At 38.8% G+C, this 22,503-nt stretch overlaps 1 protein-coding gene across 3 annotated transcripts in view; it reads right to left on the bottom strand.

Moving 5' to 3' along the window:
* The window catches only part of SNX24 (sorting nexin 24), a 185,131-nt gene that overhangs the window by 30,023 nt on the left and 132,605 nt on the right, over window positions 1–22,503 (bottom strand). Inside the window, exon 4 of one of the 3 annotated variants that reach the window (XM_055431323.2) lies at window positions 1,508–1,578. The exons of the other annotated variants lie outside the window; for them this stretch is intronic. Within the exon in view, the coding sequence (XP_055287298.2) occupies window positions 1,508–1,578 (71 nt within the window). The remainder of the gene's footprint in view (window positions 1–1,507; window positions 1,579–22,503) is intronic. 3 annotated transcript variants of the gene reach the window in all.

Here is a 22,503-nt window from a genome sequence, read left to right as displayed (position 1 = left end):
ATAAAGATATCATCTTTCAAGACGGTCTACATTGCAAGAAGAAGTCACCTCCCAAACCTGAAGCAGACTGATGAGATTCAGAGTAATGAATAAGAAAACGGTGGCGCCTTCAGCTGTTAACATGTATCTGCTTTTTCAAGTTTATAATAAGAGTTGCTCAAACTGGGCAGGAAAAGAAGTAGATTGAGTAGGCATGAGGGTAATTTGGGGGTGTCACAGAAGTGTTCTAAAACTGGATTGTGTTGATGGTCTCATAACTACAAATTTGCTAAAAATGATGGTACAACATTTATGTGTATTTCATGGTATATAGTTTACATCTCAATAAAGCTATTTAAAACTGTAACTTTTCTGTCTTTTCATTCTCCTGCAGTTGATCTTCAGGAGTCTCACTGTCAGTTGATTTTGCTAAATAAGATGCTGATGAAGTTGTTAATGGGTCAGCAAAAAGACTGTTTTCTAAAATTATTTATTTATTTAGTTTGGCTGTGCTGCATCTTCGCTGCTTTGCAAGGGCTTTCTCTAGTTGTGGTGAGTGGGGGCTACTCTCCAGTTGTGGTGTGTGGGCTTCTTATTGTGGTGGCTTCTCTTGTTGCAGGGCATGTGCTCTAGGGTACACGGGCTTCAGTAGTTGCAGTGTGTGGGCTCACGAGCTTAGTTGCTCCAGGGCATGTGGGATCTTCCCAGACCAGGGATCCTGTGTCCCCTGTATTGGCAGGCAGATTCTTATACACTATGCCACCAGCAAAGTTCAAAAGGACTGCTAAACAGAGATGATACTTGGTGTTAGATGTTGCCAAGAAAATAGAGTGGGGGATTTTTTTTTCCTAATGAAAAACGAATGAAACATACATACCACTTTTATACACAGAAAGGTATGTCAGCTAGAAACAGTAACTACCTGCTCAAAACATACTAAATTGGCCCCAATTACATATCTTGCCAGAATTAGGACAAGTTCCACATGAGAAATTCTAAGTAGATTTTGATAACTATGGCTAACTAATCAAGCCCATCAATCTTAACCTTAATCATCTTGCTTAATTTTTTTTCACCATATTGCCACGCAAATGTTGTGCTGATAGCTTGGTTTTGAAGCATCCCAGTAACTCTCCTACAGTGTCATTGACAACTTCAGCTTGCTGATTACCTTCTGGCTTCACGAACACAGCTCTTGTTTGTCTGAGAGAAGACATGAGCACTGTCAATAGCAGAGGCTCTGGCCTGACTCTCCCTTCCCAGATGTGTCCTGCTCCCCTACTCACAGGAGCAGGGAAGAGAAAGGCTTCCCTCTTTTGAGAGTTCTTTTGAGTTTGACGAACCTGATGCCAACTAGTCTTCTCTCTCTAACCTGGAAATGAGGGCTGCATTTTACAGAAGAAGCACAGAGTAGGTATTCTCTGCATCATACTAGACACCAAAAGGGACACAGTAAATAAAACATGGTGATGGTCCATAAGGGCGCGACAGCCACTCAACACCGGCATGTCCAGCATGCCTCCTTCACCTTAACGCCTTCTGCTCTCCAAGCTTCTTTCTTGCATGAAAGGTTTGAGAAATTAGTTGGGTTTTCTGGTACTACAAGAAGAGAAGAGAAAGAAACATAAAGGGTGACTGCTTTTTGTAACAGAGTAAATTAAATTCATTTCCCCAAATCTTTATCACCAGGGTAAGGGGTAGAGTAGAGAAGAGACAAAGCTAACATTTACTCAGGACCAAAGGTCCGTCTAGTCAAGGCTACGGTTTTCCCGTGGTCATGTATGGATGTGAGAGTTGGACTGTGAAGAAAGCTGATTGCCAAAGAATGGATGCTTTTGAACTGTGGTGCTGGAGAAGACTCTTGAGAGTCCCTTGGACTGCGGAGATCCAACCAGTCCATTCTAAAGGAGATCAGTCCTGGGTGTTCATTGGAAGGACTGATGCTGAAGCTGAAACTCCTTGGTCACCTCATGTGACAAGTTGACTCACTGGAAAAGACTCTGATGCTGGGAAGGATTGGGGGTGGGAGGAGAAGGGGACGACAGAGAATGAGATGGCTGGATGGCATCACCGACTCGATGGACATGAGTTTGAGTGAACTCTGGGAGTTGGTGATGGACAGAGAGGCCTGGCGTGCTGTGATTCATGGGGTCGCAGAGAGTCGGACACGACTGAGCGACTGAACTGAACTGAACTGGCCACTCTCCCATCACAAACAAGCAGCACAGCTTATAATAAAATGTTCCAAGTATAAAGAGTAACAGGAAAATGCTTTCAGAACAATCATTTGTAATAACAGTTTATTTATGAGAAGGAACCCAGTGAAGTAGGTCTGTAAAGTTCAACTCTTGTGGGCAAGCAGCTTCATTAGAAATTTTTGTTAAGATTTTACTCATATTTAAATTATAAATTGCAAGAAAAATTAAGATATTTAGCTAAGCTTGACTAATATATGCATTATTGAGTAATAAATACCTGTTTTATTATGTTAATATATCTACTATTTGTTCCTATGGTTTTGAACAAGTGGTTTTCAGTATTTCATGCATCTGGAAGGGGGGAAAAAAAGCCATAATTGGTAGGTCAGCTTATCCTTCGTTTTTGAGACGTAAAGTCATTGTTGGACACAGCTTCAAGGAAAACATTTATAAATTCAACATCTGTAACTACCTATTATGGAAAGACATTTTAAAACCAAATGTGATTGCTGACAAAGGATCTGGGTGGACCGTTGTATAAATGGAGATCACACAACTGGTAAATAAGAGGGAGGCTGTCAGCCCAACTTATGTGTACATTTATGTTAAGGCCACAAAGCTCTGCTGTGGACATCACATGAGACATGTGAAGATTACATAGTTCTACCCCAAAGGAAGGAGAAAAAATTTTATTTAGTTTCCTTTAAGTATAAATGCTTATAATCAGCATTCTGTGATGAGTAGTCTATTTGGTATTCACTAGAGAGACCTGCCTTAGTGATGACCACAAATGTTGTTCCTTTAAAAGCATCAGCCCACATATGATGACATTAATTCAAGTTTTCATTTAGTAGATATTCACGGTTTCCAAATAAGGTTGTTGTTGTTTCCTTTTTTTCCTTAGGATTTTAGGGAGGGTCAATCAGTTCCTTCTTGGCTTCCATTCTGGTCCCCAAATCTACACCCCTTCTCACAGTGGGCATGCAGGGTTGCAGGCTGCTCCTTAACTATGGAAGCAAATCAATAGCAGCTGAATGCCATCTGCTTCGGGCCGCAGAACAGAACCAAAGTGTAAGCCATGCATCTTCCCTTATTGAAAGGTTATTTTATGCAAGTAAACAATTCATCGTCTTCTTGCACGCTTGATGCTCATTTACCATTTTGATCAATAAAATATGCAAAACAACAAAAAAATTGAATCCTAAGAGTAGTTCTGATGCCAGCGTGATAGTTAATCAATACCCGGCCTCTGTTCACTAGGGCAAGTGGTGGGGGCACTCCTATTGTAACCTGTGAAATCCAGAGTGGTCGACGTGGCAGAAAAGACTGTTTTCAGAAGGGAGATACATTACATTTGCCCTATAGATTAAAAAGGAAAACACATTCTTATTGAATTAAATCCAAACGCTAACATCAACAGGCTTGAATGTTACTGATTCAAGCCAGTACTCCTCAAAGCTCACAAAAAAGCAATTTTGTTTCATATGTCTTTTAGAATCTCAAAGACAACTGGATGAGATCACTGACACAGACCTCTGGACAGCAACCCTTTCTAAGCTCTGTCTTATTAAGTCTTGGCTTTCAATGTATTCATGTTTCAGGTGAACTCAGTTTTTCTTCTAAAAACAAACTGCTGTGGGAATTTCTTGTGCACGGTGTTTCTTTTAGTCATACCACAAGCTGCCTTATTATATTAAACCTCTTGACAATTGATTCAGGCAGAATACTTCTCTCCCAACAAAGAAAACTACATCATCTCACAGATGCTACCATATAAGAGCCCTCAATTCAAGACTGTTTCCTAGCAAAACACAAAGCACTGAAAAAAAAAAGGATTTTTTTCCCCTCATTTTGACCAGTTCGCTCCAGCTGAATTGTGGATTTAAGCAGATCACAGGAATTTTTTGTTTTAAAAATGATAAATTAGACACCTTTCTAGAACAGAATACCTTTCTGTTAAAACACAGTTTAACAGAAAGAAAAACATTGCCATGTGAAATAAGAACTGCCCTGACAAGGTGGTGGCTTTTTTATTTTTTAGCAGATTATCAGATTTTCTGTATACTATAAGGGTGAGAATCAAATAGTCTTCAGTTTACTACATAACCATTATAACAGTTTAAAAACCTAATTTCCTTACTCCTTACCCTGATCTACTGAATTCATCACACTTACCCATACCTCTGCAATCATTAGATACAATTAGTATCATCCACTAAACATATTTTATTCTATTTTTTCACATGTTTACCTAAGTGTACTATGAAAGATCTTAATGATATATGGGGGAAATGAGTAATGCTGTTTAATGGATAGAAGGAAAGAAAATTTTCAGTCTTAATGCGATATCTTTAGTATGAAGAAAAAAAAATGAAAAAATCCTATCAAATTTCTATCAGTACACGTTTGTAACAATTTCACATCTAATACTATCATAAATACTTTTCTTTACAAATTATTTAGCTGAGACTAAAATTTTCTCCATGTTCTCCTTTGTGAAACAGGCTAAATTATATAGCACTAACTGTGGGAAGTAATTTCCTTGTGATCTTCTTAGCTTCATACAGCAGAGCTCTCTATTTCTAGCTATTACTTTAAGATTATCATTCTAGAACTGTATTTAATCCTCTTCTCAGCTTTTAAAAAACACTACATATACATACAAATTTAAACATGCATTTAAGTCAAATAACTGTGATGAAATTAATAACAACAGCATGACTACAGAAGTGCAGAAGCTTTGAGTCAATGACCCAACCAGCAGCAAGGGTATAATTTAAAGGCAGAAATTTCCAGTGCATGCACCGTTAGCCACAGTGAACCTGTTACTGCTCTAAAGGGAATTGTTTGCCTCTTATTAGATTTTCTACAGCACAGCCATAAGTGATAAATGTACTGCTGTACTCACTGTCAAGTTAATCAATGCTGCCAAAGTTTTGTTGACTTAACAGTAATCCATAAAGTGAGCAGCATTTTCTCCATTCCTATGACATCTCAGTCCAGAGAAGGGCTACGAATTCAAGAGCAGCTTCGTGTGAGAAAGAGCTGGGTAAGGGAATTGGAGCAAAAGAGGGTTGAGAGGGTAGATGGACTGGGTGATTCTCAAAATTAAGCAGGTTTTTAACCCCCTCTTCTGATTTTATTACAAAAAAAAAAAAAAGCATTTATGATCACCTCCACATGCACACAGAATTCACTTTTGTTGTTTATAATCCCAATAAATGAGTAATTCTCCTGATGAAAGATGATGCTTTCCACAACCTGCCTCTTTCACCTCAAAACAAAACAGATGAACGAATAATAGAAACGCCCAAACGTTCAAGAACCGCAAAGTGAACTAGCCATGTCTACTGCATGATCTCAGCCTGTTTACAGTTCAATGCACGGATCAAACCCGGTACAGGGCACCAGTAATAAGAATGGTAATGTGGACCAGAAAGAAAAAAGGCCCCAAATTTTGCTTCACTGTAAATCTGAGCATGTGAAAGACGTGACCATTAGAACCAAGAAAAGAAAGCAGGCAACAGGAGAAGAAGAGCTGCCCTGCAAACAAACCGCTGCCGTGCCTTCGCAAGCAATTACAGACATATGAAATATGAATTGCAATTGATTTTTCTTCCTGGGGTCACTATGCTCCGCGTTTTACACACTCAAGGCATTTATTTGGGCAGCAAACTGACAAGTTTTGTAGGATGACCTGAGCAGTGTAATCTCTGCTCAGTCCCAAGCACTTCATTGTGGCTTCTCATCCTTGACACCTGTCCCTCCCAAAAACTTACTGGTGAGGGATTCCTTGATAAAGACACGGAACAATGCAATTACTGGGCGTAAAGGGCTGGTAGAACCTGACCAGGGGAAGCTTAGCAACCTTCTGTGTGCCAATGAAAAATAAATAGCATCAATCTGGAAGAGCGAATGTCATCTGTATACTTCTACAGCAGATTTTCTTATGTGGCTGGTGATAATACAATAGGATTACTAAACTCATGTGGCTTGTCTTGCCAAGAAGAAGAACAGTAAAAAGTTGTGGCTATGAGAATAAGTAATACAGATTTCATATATTTTAAAAAGACTTAAAACTTCAACGATAGAAAGGTAACGTCTTTTAGTTGCTGGTTTTCTATAACTCTGATTATAAGGTTTTCCTGTATTTTGATCCTCACAGAGCTCTACATTGTGAATGTTACTGGTGATAAGACAAAGCATTACTTAAACATTTTTTTGTCTTTGGAGAACTTTCTTCCTTTGTTTTTCTTTCTTCCTCCCTCCCTCCCTCTCTTTTTTTCTTTCTTTCTGTATCAGCCCATAGGTCCTAGACATCTTTTCCTATTGGTACATATAGAATTACACCATTCTTTTGAACTGCTATCGCATATTTTGTATCACCCTCCACCGTATGGCTGTTTCAATACATTTTTAACCAATGTTACTCCTATTGGGAAACTTTTATAATTATATTTACAATGAAATAAATGCCTTACACACATCAAATGTTCTTTAAGTTGGTAGTGGTACTTTTGTATTATTTGTTATGTGAAACATTTAGGCTGCATAAAACATCACACACTGAAATACTACTTAATCAAAGTAGATATTCCATTTGAATCTTTTTTAAAAATTTATTTTATTTATTTTAATTGGAGGCTAATTACTTTACATTATTATAGTGGTTTTTGCCATACATTGACATGAATCAGCCATGGGTGTACATTTCCATTTGAATCTAATATTTTATCCCAAACTATCAGAGAGGAGCAAAAATAACAAAATAAAAAATTAGAATAATATCAAATATCATTAAAACCAAACTATCTATCTGGCAGACTTGAAGTAGCAGTTACAGTGTATGTTAAAGTGTTAGTTGCTCAGCTGTGTCTGACTCTTTTGCAATCCCATGGATTGTAGCCCACCAGGCTCCTCTGTCTTTGGGATTTCCCAGACAAGAATATTGGAGTGGGTAGCCAGTCCCTTCTCCAGGGGATTTTCCCAGTGCAGGGGTCAAACCCAGGTCTCCTGCACTGCAGGTGGATTCTTTACTGCTGAGCCATCAGGTAGCCCCAGGAGTCACGGTGGGCTGAGCTAAAGTTCCATATTTGGGGAGGCAGATGGGTGGCCTGCAGGACTGAAAACTGAGTGTGGAGAAATAGTGAGCTATAACAGAAGGTAAAAGGGATGGGATAGCAGTCAACTATAATACATTTGGGAAATTACATCTGGGTGTGGAGAACTGAAAAAGGACCCACAAAGAGGAGGTCCTAGAAATGACCTTGTGGTAAACAGAGTGCAATGTATGGTAAACACAGGAGCCAAGACAAGGGGCAGTTAGCAGGCTAGTAGGCAGTAAGATCCATGCAGAGTAAGGCTGCGGTTCTGAGTATCTGGCCTAAGAACACCACAGTTCAGTAGCGAGCAAGGAGCCAGGACATAATTCTTGGTAGGTGAGTATCATGAACAGAGATGAAGTTGAGAAGGCACATCTCCCTGGATACTGTGCAGAATAGCCAGAGCTACCGAGGAAACCACCATGATGATCAGGAAGGAATAAGGCACTAAACAATGAAAATGGCAGTGGGGGTGACAAACAGGGAAAGTCCTCCTTTGCTTGATCGAGAATAGCTTCCAGAACACAGTGCTAGGACTAGTTTTAGTGAAAGGGTGATTTCATAAAGGAACCTAAGAATGTCCCAGATGTTTCCAGAACAAGATACGAATCTCCAACAGCAGGATAACAAGTAGTACCTGAAATAAGCCCAAGAGCATCCTAAGTATGACGTGTTGGATTCAGTTGTGTGTGTAGAATGTAAGGAAGCTCTCAGTAGGTAGGAGGCGACTCTCCTATCACGGATGGTTTAAAATCATAACAGAGACAGATGATCAGAGTTCCAACATCCCACGCCCTGCTCCGATGTTGTGACCCTACTCTCCTGCTCAGGTGGATGAGGGAGAAAATAGAAAGAATTCAATTTATTGGTGTGGCCACTGCCTAAAAGCACTCTGGGACAAGAGACAATAACAAGTCTTCTTCAATCACTATGAGGGGCGGGGTCAGAAGAAATGGAATAAAAGCCACAATCTCCCACTGAGGAAACAAGCATTCCCTGTGAAAAAATGCCAGCTTCCCTGTCCTTCACTATCTCCTGGAGTTTGCTCAAACTCAAGTCAACTGAGTCAGGGATGCCATCCAACCATCTCAGCCTCTGTTGCTCCCTTCTTCTCCTGCCCTCAATTTTTCCCAGCATCAGGGTCTTTTCCAATGAGTCAGCTTCTTGCATCAGGTGGCCAAAGTATTGGAGCTTTAGCATCAGTCCTTCCAATGAATATTCAGGGTTGATTTCCTTTAGTACAAGCAAGATGGGAGTTGCCAAATTCTGAATTGGGAGAGGTCTTTTAAAATAAATACCAGCATTTTCTCTAATAAAGAAGAACCACGGGAAGAATATTTTTTAAAAATTCTAAACACATTTTACTTACTTAAAACACTGGCATGAATGGAACAGGAGGTTCCAGTGACTTGAAGCAGTGTCTCTATGTCTCCCAAACATTTTTTATCATACACATCTCTAGTGAAAAAGGGCTGAACCCTCACTCTAATACTTACTTAATTATATGTGAAATAAAGGTACTACTGTATTAATTATGTTCTATTTAAAACATACACAAAAGGAAAATTTAAAGTCATATAAAGATGAACTAATATTTAAATTCTCTTTTATGGCATATATTAATGATACAAAGACGAATTCTGTTCCTATTAAAAATTCCAGATAATGATATTTTAACAGGAGAGTAATATGACTGACGAAGCTCTCTTAGATTGAAATACACTGATTATTCTCCAGTTGTGTTTAAGAGTGACTGAAAATTCTGTTTATTTCATAATATTTGATTTTAATGACCGCTATTGTAGAAAACAGTATCCCCAAAAGACAAATAGATCCAATGACTGTACTTACTGAATCATAATAGTAATTTTTCAACTTCTAATCTCCACCACCACAAAGGCAAATTTTTTAATGAGATGGGGCCAGGAATCTCCCTTTCTTGATGCTGCACAGTTGTTCTTACAGAATTACAAAATATTGTGTTTAGAAAAATCTGGGTCCAAGAGTCACTGAAACTCTTCTTGTGAAAGATTTCTGAAGAGGCTAGAAAATGCTGCTTCCAAGTATTAAGGGAGCTGGAGAGAATTTCAGGCTATAAACATTAATTCTGGCAACAAAATCCCACAATGACAGAAAAATTTTCAAACATCCAATTTCATCATGTTGTCTCACAGGCTTGTGTCCTTTCAAAAGCTACTTTCCCTCCTACTTGGTGTTCCTAGGCCTTTCATCTGAAGGGCCAGGTTAAGTGAGGGCCTTGGAGCTTGTAGAACCGGAAGCAGTGCTGGGATCAGGGCCGCATATTTCTGCTGTTCACCATGCACCTGGAAGAGCATTTCCTAGCCTTCTCTTCAATCTGTGACTTCTTTCCAGGGCTCCTATTAAGCTACTGAATCTTCTATGAGGTTTAGGGCTTCTCCAGTGGCTCAGTGGGAAAGAATCCACCTGCCATGCAGGAGACACAGGTTCGATCCCTGGGTTGGGAAGATCCCCTGGAGAAGGGAATGGCTACCCACTCCAGTATTCTTGCCTGGAAAATCCCATGAATAGAGGAGCCTGGTGGGCTACAGACCATGAGGTCACAAAGAGTCGGACATGACTAAGCAACTAAACAACAAACTTCTGTGAGATTTAGCTGAAAGGAGGTAATATAGATCATAAACTGACCTAATCAAGCATTACAAAGTGCAACAGACTGGAATGTACAAACAAATGAGGGCTCCTGGTTGTGGACCCCAGGCTGACTGACGTTCGGGTTTGCAAGAGGGCCAGTGTTGGTTTGTACCGCAATTTTTTTCTTTCTTTTTCTTTTTTTGGCCATGTCACATATTTTGGGGGATTTTAGTTCCCTAGCCAGGAACTGAATCTGGGCCTGGACAGTAAAAGTAAAAAGCTCTAGCCACTGGATCATCAGGGAGTTCCCTCTACAGCAATATTAATAAAGCTTAACTTACTTCTTTATCAAACTAAAAATATCAATATACTTGCAAGCTGCGTGACTGCTTTCTAACAGTGGGTCATCATGAACACTCCACCTTGGAGACTTGCTAGCGAGAGTCCTGCATGCACTGCTCCCTTAGGGACAAGATTCCCACCCCAGCACTCCTCAAATCTCTCCCTTGACTGGCAGGTTCTTTAAACAATTCAACCTGAAATGCCTGCCAATTGTTTGTCTACGGAGGGAAACTTTACAGATGGGCTTATAGGTGTCATTCTATACAGAACAGTCCATGTTTAAGCGGGCTGACTTTCAATGCCAGATGATGCTGCTGAGCACGGATGGTGGTGAGGATTGTGAAACAATAAACGTAAAGCCTGAGGCAGAGTATCTGATAGTGAATAGCTCTTGAAGAATGTTTATTTTACGAATTAATGAATACAGGAGTGAATGGACAGAAGATTAACACTAGCACTTCCCCGGGACAACATTCTGCATCATCTTCAAGATTTCTGCCTTGTATGGCCTCCAACAGCATTTTTAATTAGTTACAGTTTTAGCTGAATTGTTTAGATGGGTTCCTAAAAGAATACTTTCTAATTTAATTTTCATGGCCAAATAAGATTAGGCATTAATCCCCATGGCTCCATGGAGTCCTAGGAATATTCTGGAATTTCAGAAAAATGAGGACAAACATGTCATATATGACTTGGATTTGATGGGAAAAAAATGATAACTATTTTTGATTGAATGCCGCTTCTATATCAGGAACTGGATAATGCTTCATGTACATTAGCTTATGTAATCCTCACTAACAACTTTATGAGGTGTATCTTCTTATTCCTTTTTACGGAAAAGGTGACTAGTACTCAAAGAAGTTAATTAACTACCTTAGCTTATATAGCAGCAAGTAGATTCAGGACTCTGAACCCATATTCACCTGATGCCAGGCCACATTCTTCATTCCAGCCATCTGCTGCTGCCCATCCACCCAAATATGCCATTGGCCTCTAAATCCAGGGCTCAACTAGAGCCCAAAAGTCAAATCTGGCCTGCTGTCTGCTTTTATAAGTAAAGTTTTATTGGAACACAGAGAAGGTTGAGTGTCAAAGAATTGATACTTTCAAACTGTGGTGCTGGAGAAGACTCTTGAGAGTCCCTTGGACAGCAAGATCAAACCAGTCAATCCTAAAGGAAATCAGCCCTGAATATTCATTGAAAGGACTGATGCTGAAGCTAAACGCCAATACTTTGGCCACCTGATGCAAACAGCTAACTCACTGGGAAAAAATCCTGTTGCTGGGAAAGACTGAGGGCAGGAGGAGAAGGGGCTGACAGAGGATGAGATGGTTGGATGGCATCACCAACTCAATGCACACGAGTCTGAGCAAATTCCGGGAGATAGTGAAGGACAGGGATGCCTGGCGTACTGCAGTCTATGGAGTTGCAAAGAGCTGGACACGACTGAGTGACTGAACAGTAACTGGAACACAGCCCCTCTCCCTGTTTTATACATCATCCAGGGCAACTTTCACACTACAGTGGCAGAGGTGAGGAGTGTGGCAGTCCATACAGGGTACACTGTCTAAAACATTTACTAGTTGGTCTTTCACAGAAAAAAATTGCCAGCTCCTGCCGAGTGTAAAAACTCTTGTGTTTATAGCTGTACCACTTCCTGTCAGAGGGACAATATACATTTCTCTTTTAATTCCCTCACTTTCACCTTCCAGATTCAATGGTAAACTCTGATTCAGAACACATCAAAAGTCCTTCTAATATTTCTTGAGATTTTAGAAAGCAAATGGTTTGGGGTATGAAGGATCACAAGCAATACGATGACACTTAATAAATTTCCTTTTTTTGATGGACCAGAAGATACAAGTGACACAGGTATCAAGCCCAAAATTGCCAAAGCTCATTAATAATGTTGGTTCACACTTCCTGTTATAAGGAATCTGGAACTAATGACTCTCAATTAATCTGCTCCACTCTTTGATTGCTTATTTATCAGATCAGGAAAGATAGATTTAATAGTGCTTGCTTAAAACAGGTCCTTTAATTGGAAACATCACAGCATTTAGCTCACTTTGTACTCCAGCAATTAAGAACAATTTGGAAAAGTGTTGTTGATTTTTTTTACACTATTGTCTCCTTGATTAGATTTCCGAAGAGCCAGACAAAACAAATGACAATACTAGCTAGCACTATTGGTACAAATAAAAGCCCAACAGCCAGATTACTTACGATGAGAAATGTGAGCCATCCTCATCCATTTCATCGGGATCTTACATTCATTTCCCTGGATCCTTGTCTCCTGTGTAGGTAAGTGGCAATACCTCTTAAAAGGCATCATTTCTGCGCCTAGCTTTACACGATTATCTTTTCTCCAAATAAGCCAAATCAACAGAAGAAATTATTTTTCTTGATTAAGCACCCACATTTCTCTTGGGAGGGAACAAAACAAACAATTAATCTTTCCTTATTTGTTCTCACAAGTCCCTGCCTCCTTAAACACAGACTATCCAGGTACCTGTGGCAGCCAGTCGGCAGCAATTAGGCCTGAGCAGAAAATGAATGGACTCCAGGCTGAGCGCCTAATCTGCTGAGAGCCTGTGTGAGAGGGCAAGGTTATACCAGGAAAATTCCCTTGTCGTCGGAACACTGCTCAAAATTACTACCTGACTTCAGCATAATTAACCAGGCTTGGGAATTTATATGAACTAAGTAATTGGAAAGAATTAGCAAGAGATATGTACATTAATCTTTACCAGTTATACAGTGTTTAATGAAATTAAGGGTCTTGTGCTCATTCTCTCCTTGCTTAGTTTGCACACTTTCTATTTCACCTGTAGAACAAGGAGATTGTGCCATATAAAGATTAAAAAAAATTTTTTTCAGTGGAAAAGTAAGAAAAAAAATGCAAAACTCAACAGTAGGCACTTAGTTAAATACATTATAATATATCCAAAGGATAGGGTAAAATATTATGAAGCCTTTATTAAAATTATTTTTTAAAAGAAACTTTCTGTTAGAGATACATACTGAAATATTTATAGATAAAAATATTTTGGAGTTTTTTCAAAGTAACATGGGATGGTGGGGTAAGATATAGGTGAGGCTAGATTGCCCCTGTATTGACAATGTTTCATTATCAACCATGACGCTGATGTTGGAAATATAAGATTTTATTACATTATTCTGCCAAGTCTTTATATGTTGAAATTTTCCATAGTAAAAGTTAAAATAGTTTTTTAAAAAGCCTTCTCTTAGAGGAATACTTAACAAACACATGATAAATGTTCCTGATCTGTTTTTAAAAAAGGAGTTTATAAAGCATTATAGATGATATAAAAGTATTTTAAAATACAGGATTGAAAATATACATAGGAAAAAGACAAAGGAAGCACACTACAGTTTTGAGACGTCTAAATCAGGGTTTCTCATCCTGGTCAACAGTAACATTTGGGGTCAAATGCTTGTTTGTTTGGGGCTGTCCCATGCACTGTAGGATGGCTAACATTCTTGAAGTACCCACTAGATGCATGCTACCAGCAGCCACATCCTCAGCTATAGCAACTAAAAATATCTCTGTGTATCATCAAATGTCCCGAATCAGAACCAGTGGTCTAAGTGGAAGAATCACAATTATTTTTATTCTTTTGTATTTTTCAATGTTGTTGAGTATGAACATACGTGTAAGTCAGAACAATAACAAAAAATACAGTAATACTAAAAATATGTTAACCTGCAAGGATTGATGCCTGGAAAGAAACAGACAATGATCAGAAAATAAATGACCACAGAAAAGATATATAATATTCTTCCTTTGATTAAACTACAGTCATCAAGCTAAAAGTGAACTTCACTACAAAAGCCAGTTTTAAAAAATTCATGAATCCATTACAATGAATCTGATAATATACAAAAGTATCTCAAGAATAATGCTGGGCTTCCTAAAATCTTCTCTGAATAGAAAACAGCAGTATTAGTAAAGAGAGACTCAAGACACCTTATAGCCACCTTAAAGGAACTGACAGTTAAAGAAATATAATGCTAGCTCAAGATGTGAAGTTTTTATCATCTAAATCCATCTACTTTTTAAGAGAAGTTTGGACGTGAAGAAGTAATATGTAGTCCATCTTTCTCTTCACAAGCCTAGAATGGCATCACCAACAACCTATTTCTAGGAGGGGCTTTGAGCTGGCTTTGCATAAATGAGTGCAGGTCTGTGTGTTCTCACCACACACACCTCACCCATTTTCTTTCTAGAAAAGGCATGCAGTCATGAGCTGGCAGCAAAGCATAGACAGCTCAAGAGGGAGACTCAACCCAAAACATCCATCTTATTAACCCAGTGTTCTTGTTCAGAGCACTGAACCTTAGTTATTGACCCCTTAGAGTAATTTTTTAAATCAGTACCGACTGCCAAACTGGGTGGTCGATATTTGGTAATTCAGAGGTTTGGGAAAAAACTTCCAAAGTTTTAAGTTCTAAGTCTGATCAAAGCTTTCAGGCCACAGTGCACTGTAGTGCATATTTCCAGTCTATCTCCTTTTTTCACACAGGTCTTCTTCATGAAATCAGAAACATTTTTGAAGACCCTAAAGCTTCTTAAATAGCCATTACTAATCACACCTCCACTGACCCATCTGACCTCTGAAAGTTCATTATCTATAGTTTTGTAGGACAGGCTTCCACCAGACTTATCCACCAAGGGGAGCAAGAATGCATTAACAGAATTTTTAAAATACTGGTTTATTTCCTTGAAAGAAAAGTATGCTGTGATCTTTAAAGAAATAATATGTGTGGTTGCCTTTAGAAAATTAAAAAATTTTTCTGCACTAAAAATTATTTTAAACAAAGTATTATTTTGAGATCAATGGGAAGTAGGTAAATCATTGGGGGAAAAAGAACAGTTGAGCTTAAACAGCACAATTCTCTGTAATTAAAATGAAAACCTTTAAATACAGTATAATCAGAAGAAATATCATACACTGTCCTAAGTAATTGTTTACAGCCTTCATACGGTACTTTCAACTTAGCACAAAAATACTCTTACAGAACTACTATAAAACCAAAAAATACACAGCTCACTGCTGACAAAAATAAAATTTAATAGCAGAGACTAGTACAGTTTTACTTTTTCCTTTGTGTTTCATCAATTACTTCAACAATTCTGATGACAAACTTGTCTGCCAAATTCTGGATAAGTGGTTAGGGTTTTCTTGTACGAAAAGCCAACCACTGAAACAAGGTTATAGGATTTCTAACCAGGGACAAGAGAAACATGTATGCACAACAGAATCTGAAAACACTTGCTAGCAATGATGGATTTAAGTTATTAACAGATCAAAAAGAGATGGATGGCGGTTTGCTTTTCTTAATCTACATCATCATCTAGATCTATTTAAAGATATGTGGGGCACTAACAAACTTGGTTAAGATTTCGATAAAATCAGTAAAAATAATCTGCTCCTGTTACACTGAGTCTGTATCAATCAATAAAATCACTTGTACAAGGAAAGTACTGTTAAGTACTGACAATCCTAGCCATTAATATTATTTAACACACTGTTCACAATCTTTAACGAGAACAAAGAACGGTTTGTCTCATGTTATAAGCAGGCTCTCCACAGATACTCTTACTTCTATGGGTTTCCACAGGGATTTTATGAAATTCAAGCTGTACATCTCTCAAAAAACCCCAAAAAACCATAAGGTCTTCCACCTCCATGGTGGGGCTACTTAATGCCTGTATATTTCAGGCTTGATTTTCATCTGCTGTTGAAAATAATAAGGTTCATTATTTATTTTAAAATGTATGTAAGGTCTTGTTCTTTAGTTCAGTAGCAGTTTAAAAAAAGTCACTTACAAGAAGCTAAGCTGTCATATTATCACTTCTTAATCTGTGAATTAAACTCAAAATTCTAAAGACTTGGGCTATCAGGTCCTTTGCTGGTCACTGGGGTAACACAGGGCTTCTCTGCTGAACTGAGCTGACCCAGCTTCATCAAGGCCTTTACCGAATCAAGGCCGGATTAAATGAGAAAATTTCAATTAGTCCTTAACCAGAGCTGAATGGCTAGGAACAGATATGCAGACATATGACTTAAAAACCACAGAAATGAAAGGTGGAGAAAAGGAAAGAATAAAATTAGATTGTGTGCAAGAGATAGTTTTTAACTTTTCGATATCTATGATTACATGAATAATAATGAGAAAACTCCTTTAAGAAGTAAAGCTAGCTTGGAGATTATTATAATTTTAACATCTGAATTAGAAACCTTTTCCAAGCTTAACCTTTGCAGTACTGACTGCTTACAATCCCAGCAGTGTGATATGCAGTGGTTTGCAAGTTTGCTGACATAAGCAAGAAGAAGCTGCAGACCTGGTAAGTGGACATTGAAAATGTTAAAAACTGAATCTCAGTTCAGTATCAGTTAGTCTACTGTCCTCCACTCAGCTATGCCTACTGTGCAACTCTCATGGAATGACTGACAAGAACCAAAAACCTTTGGGGGTTCCAAACAAGACTTGGATAAAAGCTCCCCCAACCAAAGAATACTAATTGCTAGTACTGGCTCTTGGTCATAAAAAAGATATTTTTAGTAATTTAACAGTAAAACGTCAAGTTTGTCAGTGGTCTATAGTTGTGAAAATCAAGTCCACAAATGCACTGTAGTATGGAAGTAAGAAAATGCAGTTCATAAGATGTTTAAGGGCAACCAGTATAGTAAGTACAGTAAGTACTGCTCATCAAGTAAAAGAGAACTTCAGAGAAGACACCATGGTGGTACCAGACACACTGGCCTGTCACCTTATGACCACCTGATTCTGGGGGTAACAGACCTTATCAAGCTCTGGCACCTAGCAACAGGTGATGAGGCAGCAGAGCAGATGTTAACCAAACTCTTTTCGAAATAAAATACCTTTCCACCATTTCAGAAGCAGTTCCTGGGGCACATTAGGGAAGGGGACCAAGTTACCAGAGAATTGTATCTTGAGAAAAGTAAAGAAGCTCATGGAAGAGAAAGATAAAGGGCTGGAACACATGCCCAGTGGAAGTCGGAAGGCAACCTAATTTATAAGCAAATATCTTCTGAAGCACTGGGGGTGGTTAAAAAGGGTCACAGGCAGACTGAGTGCCAGTTACTCATTTGTGTCCAACTCTTTGCAACTCCATGGACTAGCTCGCCAGGCTCCCCATCCATGGGATTTTCCAGGCAAGAATACTGGAGTGGGTAGCCATTCCCTTCTCCAGGGGATCTTCCCAACCCAGGGATTGAACCTGTGTCTACTGCATGGCAGGTGCATTCTTTACTGTCTGAGCACAGCTGGTTAAAAAGGGTCAAAGGAATACTGAGAGACCCTATTATTCTGTGAACTCTGTAACATTAAGCCTATATACAGGCTACCTAAAAATTAAGAAATAAACAAAAACATGTTTAGGTCATGATGCAACCTCTTTGGGGATCATCTTGTAGGAATGTTGAAAGTCTCTTCTACACCACATAAGTATAAAAAAGTGAAAGTGAAAAGTGAAGTTGTGTCCGACTCTTTGCGATGCTATGGACTGTAGCCTACCAGGATTAGGTCATGATGCAACCTCTCTGGGGATTATCTTGTAGGAATGTTGAAAGTCTCTTCTACACCACATGTATATAACTGCTGCATTTTAAAAAGGGTATGTTCCAGTTAGGTTGAGTTGAAATGCACTATCTGTATGACCATTCACTTTCTACCATGATGGACCCTACCAGAGGTTCCTGCCTAAGCACATTCTCACCCCTGAATGAATGAAATATAAAATCCATTTTGATTTGGGAAGCAAACTCTGTCAAATAAATTCTTATAGCCAGGAAAATAATTAAACTCATTTTCCAAACCTTTCCATGTATGTTTGAAGAATGTGTTATAGGAAATTATGTAGTCTCCAAAGTAGAGCCTGGCTAACTGTGAAGAGTGATTTGGCATTTAAAACTTCCTATGGCTCAGATTATCTTGGAAATGAATCATTAAGATCCTAAAATCACATATCCCTGTCCTGTGGACATATTGTGAACTCTGTAACTTTGAGCATTTGGTTGGGGAGTGTATGGACAAAAGAAATAAAGATAAAGCCTGAGGTTTGGTCAGGGCAAGAGGGTGTAGGGAATCTGAAAGATGAGCTCCAAGTAAAGCTGCTTTCTCACCAGGGGAGGGGAGAATAAAGAACTGTGAAGAGTAGTCTTGGAAGTAAAGGAGAGGAGAAGAAACATTCTCTGAGAATTTAAAACCACAAACTGGCCCCTTCACAGGTTGGTAACCTAAATTAGTGCCTTCTAGTGGCAAAAAAACCCCACAAAAAACCCTTCAACTAAGAAGTCTCAGTTGACAATGTTTCTGTTTCTGTTCCGTCGCTCAGTCGTGTCCGACTCTTTGTGACCCCGTGGACTGTAGCCTACCAGGCTTCTCCGTCCATGGGATTCTCCAGGCAAGAATACTGGAGTGGGTTACCGTTTCCTTCTCCAGGGGATCTTCCCGACCCAGGGATCGAACCCGGGTCTCCCGCATTGGAGGCAGACACTTTAACCTCTGAGCCACCAGGTAAGCCCCAGTCAAAAAAATTCTGCACAAAACTCCATGTGAAAATTCAGTTAAGTCTTGATAAGTAAAAAAAAATCCCCAAGATAAAGATATGAGGACATTGATTAATCAGCTCCCACCAAAAAACGCACAAATTATAAAACTATATACATATACTATGAGGAAATAAGCACCATGAGCAAGAACCAGCAGAAAGAACAATCAACTTAGACTTATGAAGATACCAGTTACTGAGACTCAAAAAATCCTCAAAAATATTAATTAAAAAATCTACAAAGATTACATCTAAATACAGAATAAATATAGTAATAAAGATCTACAGTAAAATGCAATAACACCAAAGATAAAAAGAAAATTCTAAAAGAATCAGAGAAAACTGACATTACTTTCAAACGCAAAAAAGTAGTTCAAAGCATGCGTAAGAATTGTTTACCATACAAAGCTTTGCATCAAGAACTTGGACCATCTCATTTCACTAAAACAACCTGGAATAGTATTCTTTCACTTATTGCAATGTTTGTACCCCAAGATTTATTTGACAAATGATTTACCTTACTTGACAAAAGGCTATACAAAGATGACTAGAAGGAAACAGATAATACAGAAACTTTAAAAAAATTTCATTGATTTAGTCATTCTAGTTGGTATTTGTAAATTTAAAAATGAAAATATTTTGTAATTATGCAGCAAAGATATTAGCCACTGTCTCAAGAAAACTACTAACCATTGTGGTTTGGGGTTTTAACAATGCATGTCCAAAGAAAAGAATCAGAAACAATGATACACTGGAACCTATTAGAGATAAATATAAAAATCTGGAATCAGTATCTATAAGATGGTTTATGTTTCATGTTCATATATAGGAGCTGATGAACAGTTAGGTTTCCTGTTCAAAGGATGCTGTCCTTTTGAAAAACAGGAAAACATGAACTGACTTTGGATCTGCCATTTTGAAATTCTGATAAAAGTTTTAAAGAATTTCTGTAAATTATTTATAAATTATAATTAGAAAAAAACTAAACATGATCCACTGAATTCAGATGATATGTGGTGGTGACAATTTTTCCTGAGGAAATGAGTTAATGGGTCTAAGAGATAAAATATAAAAGAGGTTTGAAAATGTAAGCAAAAATATAAGGACTATTAAAAAAATGTAAAACCCAGGCAGATTAGGAAAAAAATGAAAACAGAATTCATGGAAACAAAAAACCATAATATTAAATTCAAAATCAATGTATGGGCTTCGACTTCCAATAAGATGGAGCAGATATACTTTTTCCCATTGATCTTGCTAAGTACAACTAAAACCACTGGGCCCTGTATATAAAGCAAACAAGATTATAACAGGTTGAAAGAAGAAAATAGACTTTTTATGACCCAAGAACTGACACAGTGTTGAGCTTTATCTTTCCTTGGTTTTCATTTTGCCTCACCTATCTTGACTTGGAGAAGAAAAAACTAGCAACCAGGAAATACCAACATTATGCAGACAAACAAGGTCCCAGTAAAATCCTGTTTCCTCTAGCAAAAGCATACGAGAGACAACCTAGCAAGACAGAAAACTCTCCAACTCTAAATTGTTCTACTACAGCTAACACACCAGAGAAGAATCTGTGGCCAACTGCCACTCATGCCAGTAACGTCCCCAAACTTCCGATCTCGTAAGGCTGGTAATGAAGCACTCCACGCTGGGGTGGTGTCAGAGAAGGCCAAGAAAGCAGCCAGGACTTTCATCCCCACAGCCAGTAATGTGCCCCACCTACAGGGTCTGTGGAGACCACGTGGGGAGCTGGAACTCCCATCCTCTCAGCAGTGATGAGAAGCGCCCAGCCCAACCCAGCTGTCAGTGATGCTAGGTGAGGAATCTGGTCTTCCGTCTTCACTTGGCAAAAAGAAGGTGGAGTCCCCTGCCTTGACTGACCAGAATCAGAGAAAGCAAGCTAAAACAACCAAGATTTAAATAAAGTTCAGAGTCTCGTACCATAACACAAAAATGTCTAGAATTCAACCAGACTCATTCATTATACCAAAAACCTTGAAGATCTCAAACAGGATGAAAAAGTCAACCAATACATGCCAACACTGAGATGACAGAGACATGTTAAAATTATCTGACAATGTTTTAAGGCAACCATGATAAATATATCTCCATGAGTAATTATGAGCATATTTGAAGGAAAAGGAAGAAATAGAAAAATTCAACAAAGAAATAAAAAGTCTCAGTTCCCTGGTGTCTAATGGTTAGGATTCAGTGCTTTCACTGCTGTGGCCCCGATTCGATTCCTGGTCAGGGAATTGAGATCCTGCAACCTGTGCAACATGTCTAAAAAAGGGGGAAAATATATATTCACACACACATACATATAAAGTATCAGCAAAAAGCAAAAGCTACAAAGAAAAATCAAATGGCAAATGGGGACTTGGGAACTGAAAAATACAATAGCATAAAGAAAGGGCTCAGTACAGGGTTCAATGGCCCAATGGAAGGAAAAGAGAAAAGAATCAGTTAATTGGGAAGATAGAAACAAAACAAAGTATCCAATCTGACCAATGGAAAGAAACAGTAAAAATAAATAAAGGTCTTGGGGCCTTGTGCAACTACAATAAAAAATAGAACATTCCCATTATTGGAGTCCTGGAAAGAGAGGAGTAGGAGAAAGGGGTTGAAAAAGTACCCAAAGGAATAATGGCTAAAAACTTCCACATGTGGCAAAAGAGAGAAACCTACAGATTCAACAAGCTGCTAGGATTCCAAACAGGAAAAACTTAAAGAAACACAAACCAAGACACACAATAATTAAGCTTCTGAAAACCAAAGACAAAGACAAAATCTTGAAAAAATGTCATTTGATTTTTATTTTGCAAGCACAAAAGTTTTCTATATTTCTTCCTCTCTTTAACTAATATTTATAGAGTACCCTCGGCTGGTAAAGAATTCGCCTGCCATGCAGGAGACCCTGGTTTGATTCCTGGGTCAGGAAGATCCCCTGGAGTAAGGCACGGCAACCCACTCCAGTATTTCTGCCTGGAGAATCCCCATGGACAGAGAAGCCTGGTGGGCTACAGTCCCTGGGGGCACAGAGAGTCAGACACAACTGAGCGACCAAGCACAGCACGGCACACAGAGTACCCACTCTGTGCCCTGAGAGGTGTAAGTGCTTAGACAGTATTTAAACAATAATTGTTTCAACAAACAAATAAAGCATCTTGCCGTCACCATGCTAGAGTAGCCACAAAGACTATGAAAACAGCCAGCTTAAAGCAACATCTTACACACAGGAGAAACAATTAATGTGACAGTGGATACTTAATCAGAAACCACAGGGGCAAAACGAAGTTTCCAAATATTTCCCAAGTGCTGAAAAAAACAAGAATTGTCAACCCAGAATCCTACATTCAAGGAGATGAGATTTAAAACATTATAGTTCAGTTCAGTCGTTCAGTCGCTCAGTCGTGTCCGACTCCTTGCGACCCCATGAATAACAGCACGCCAGGCCTCCCTGTCCATCACCAACTCCCGGAGTTCACTCAAACTCATGTCCACAGAGTCGGTGATGCCATCCAGCCATCTCATTCTCTGTCGTCCCCTTCTCCTCCCGCCCCCAACCTTTCCCAGCATCAGAGTCTTTTCCAGTGAGTCAACTCGTTGCATGAGGTGGCCAAAGTATTGGAATTTCAGCTTTAGCATCAGTCCTTCCAA

The sequence above is a fragment of the Moschus berezovskii genome, chromosome 8, assembly GCF_049115385.1.
Source record: "Moschus berezovskii isolate FMDL1 chromosome 8, NW_MosBer_1.0, whole genome shotgun sequence".
Lineage (NCBI taxonomy): Eukaryota > Metazoa > Chordata > Mammalia > Artiodactyla > Moschidae > Moschus > Moschus berezovskii.
Note: the sequence above shows the minus strand (reverse complement) of the source record. Positions and strands in the feature narration are given on the sequence as shown.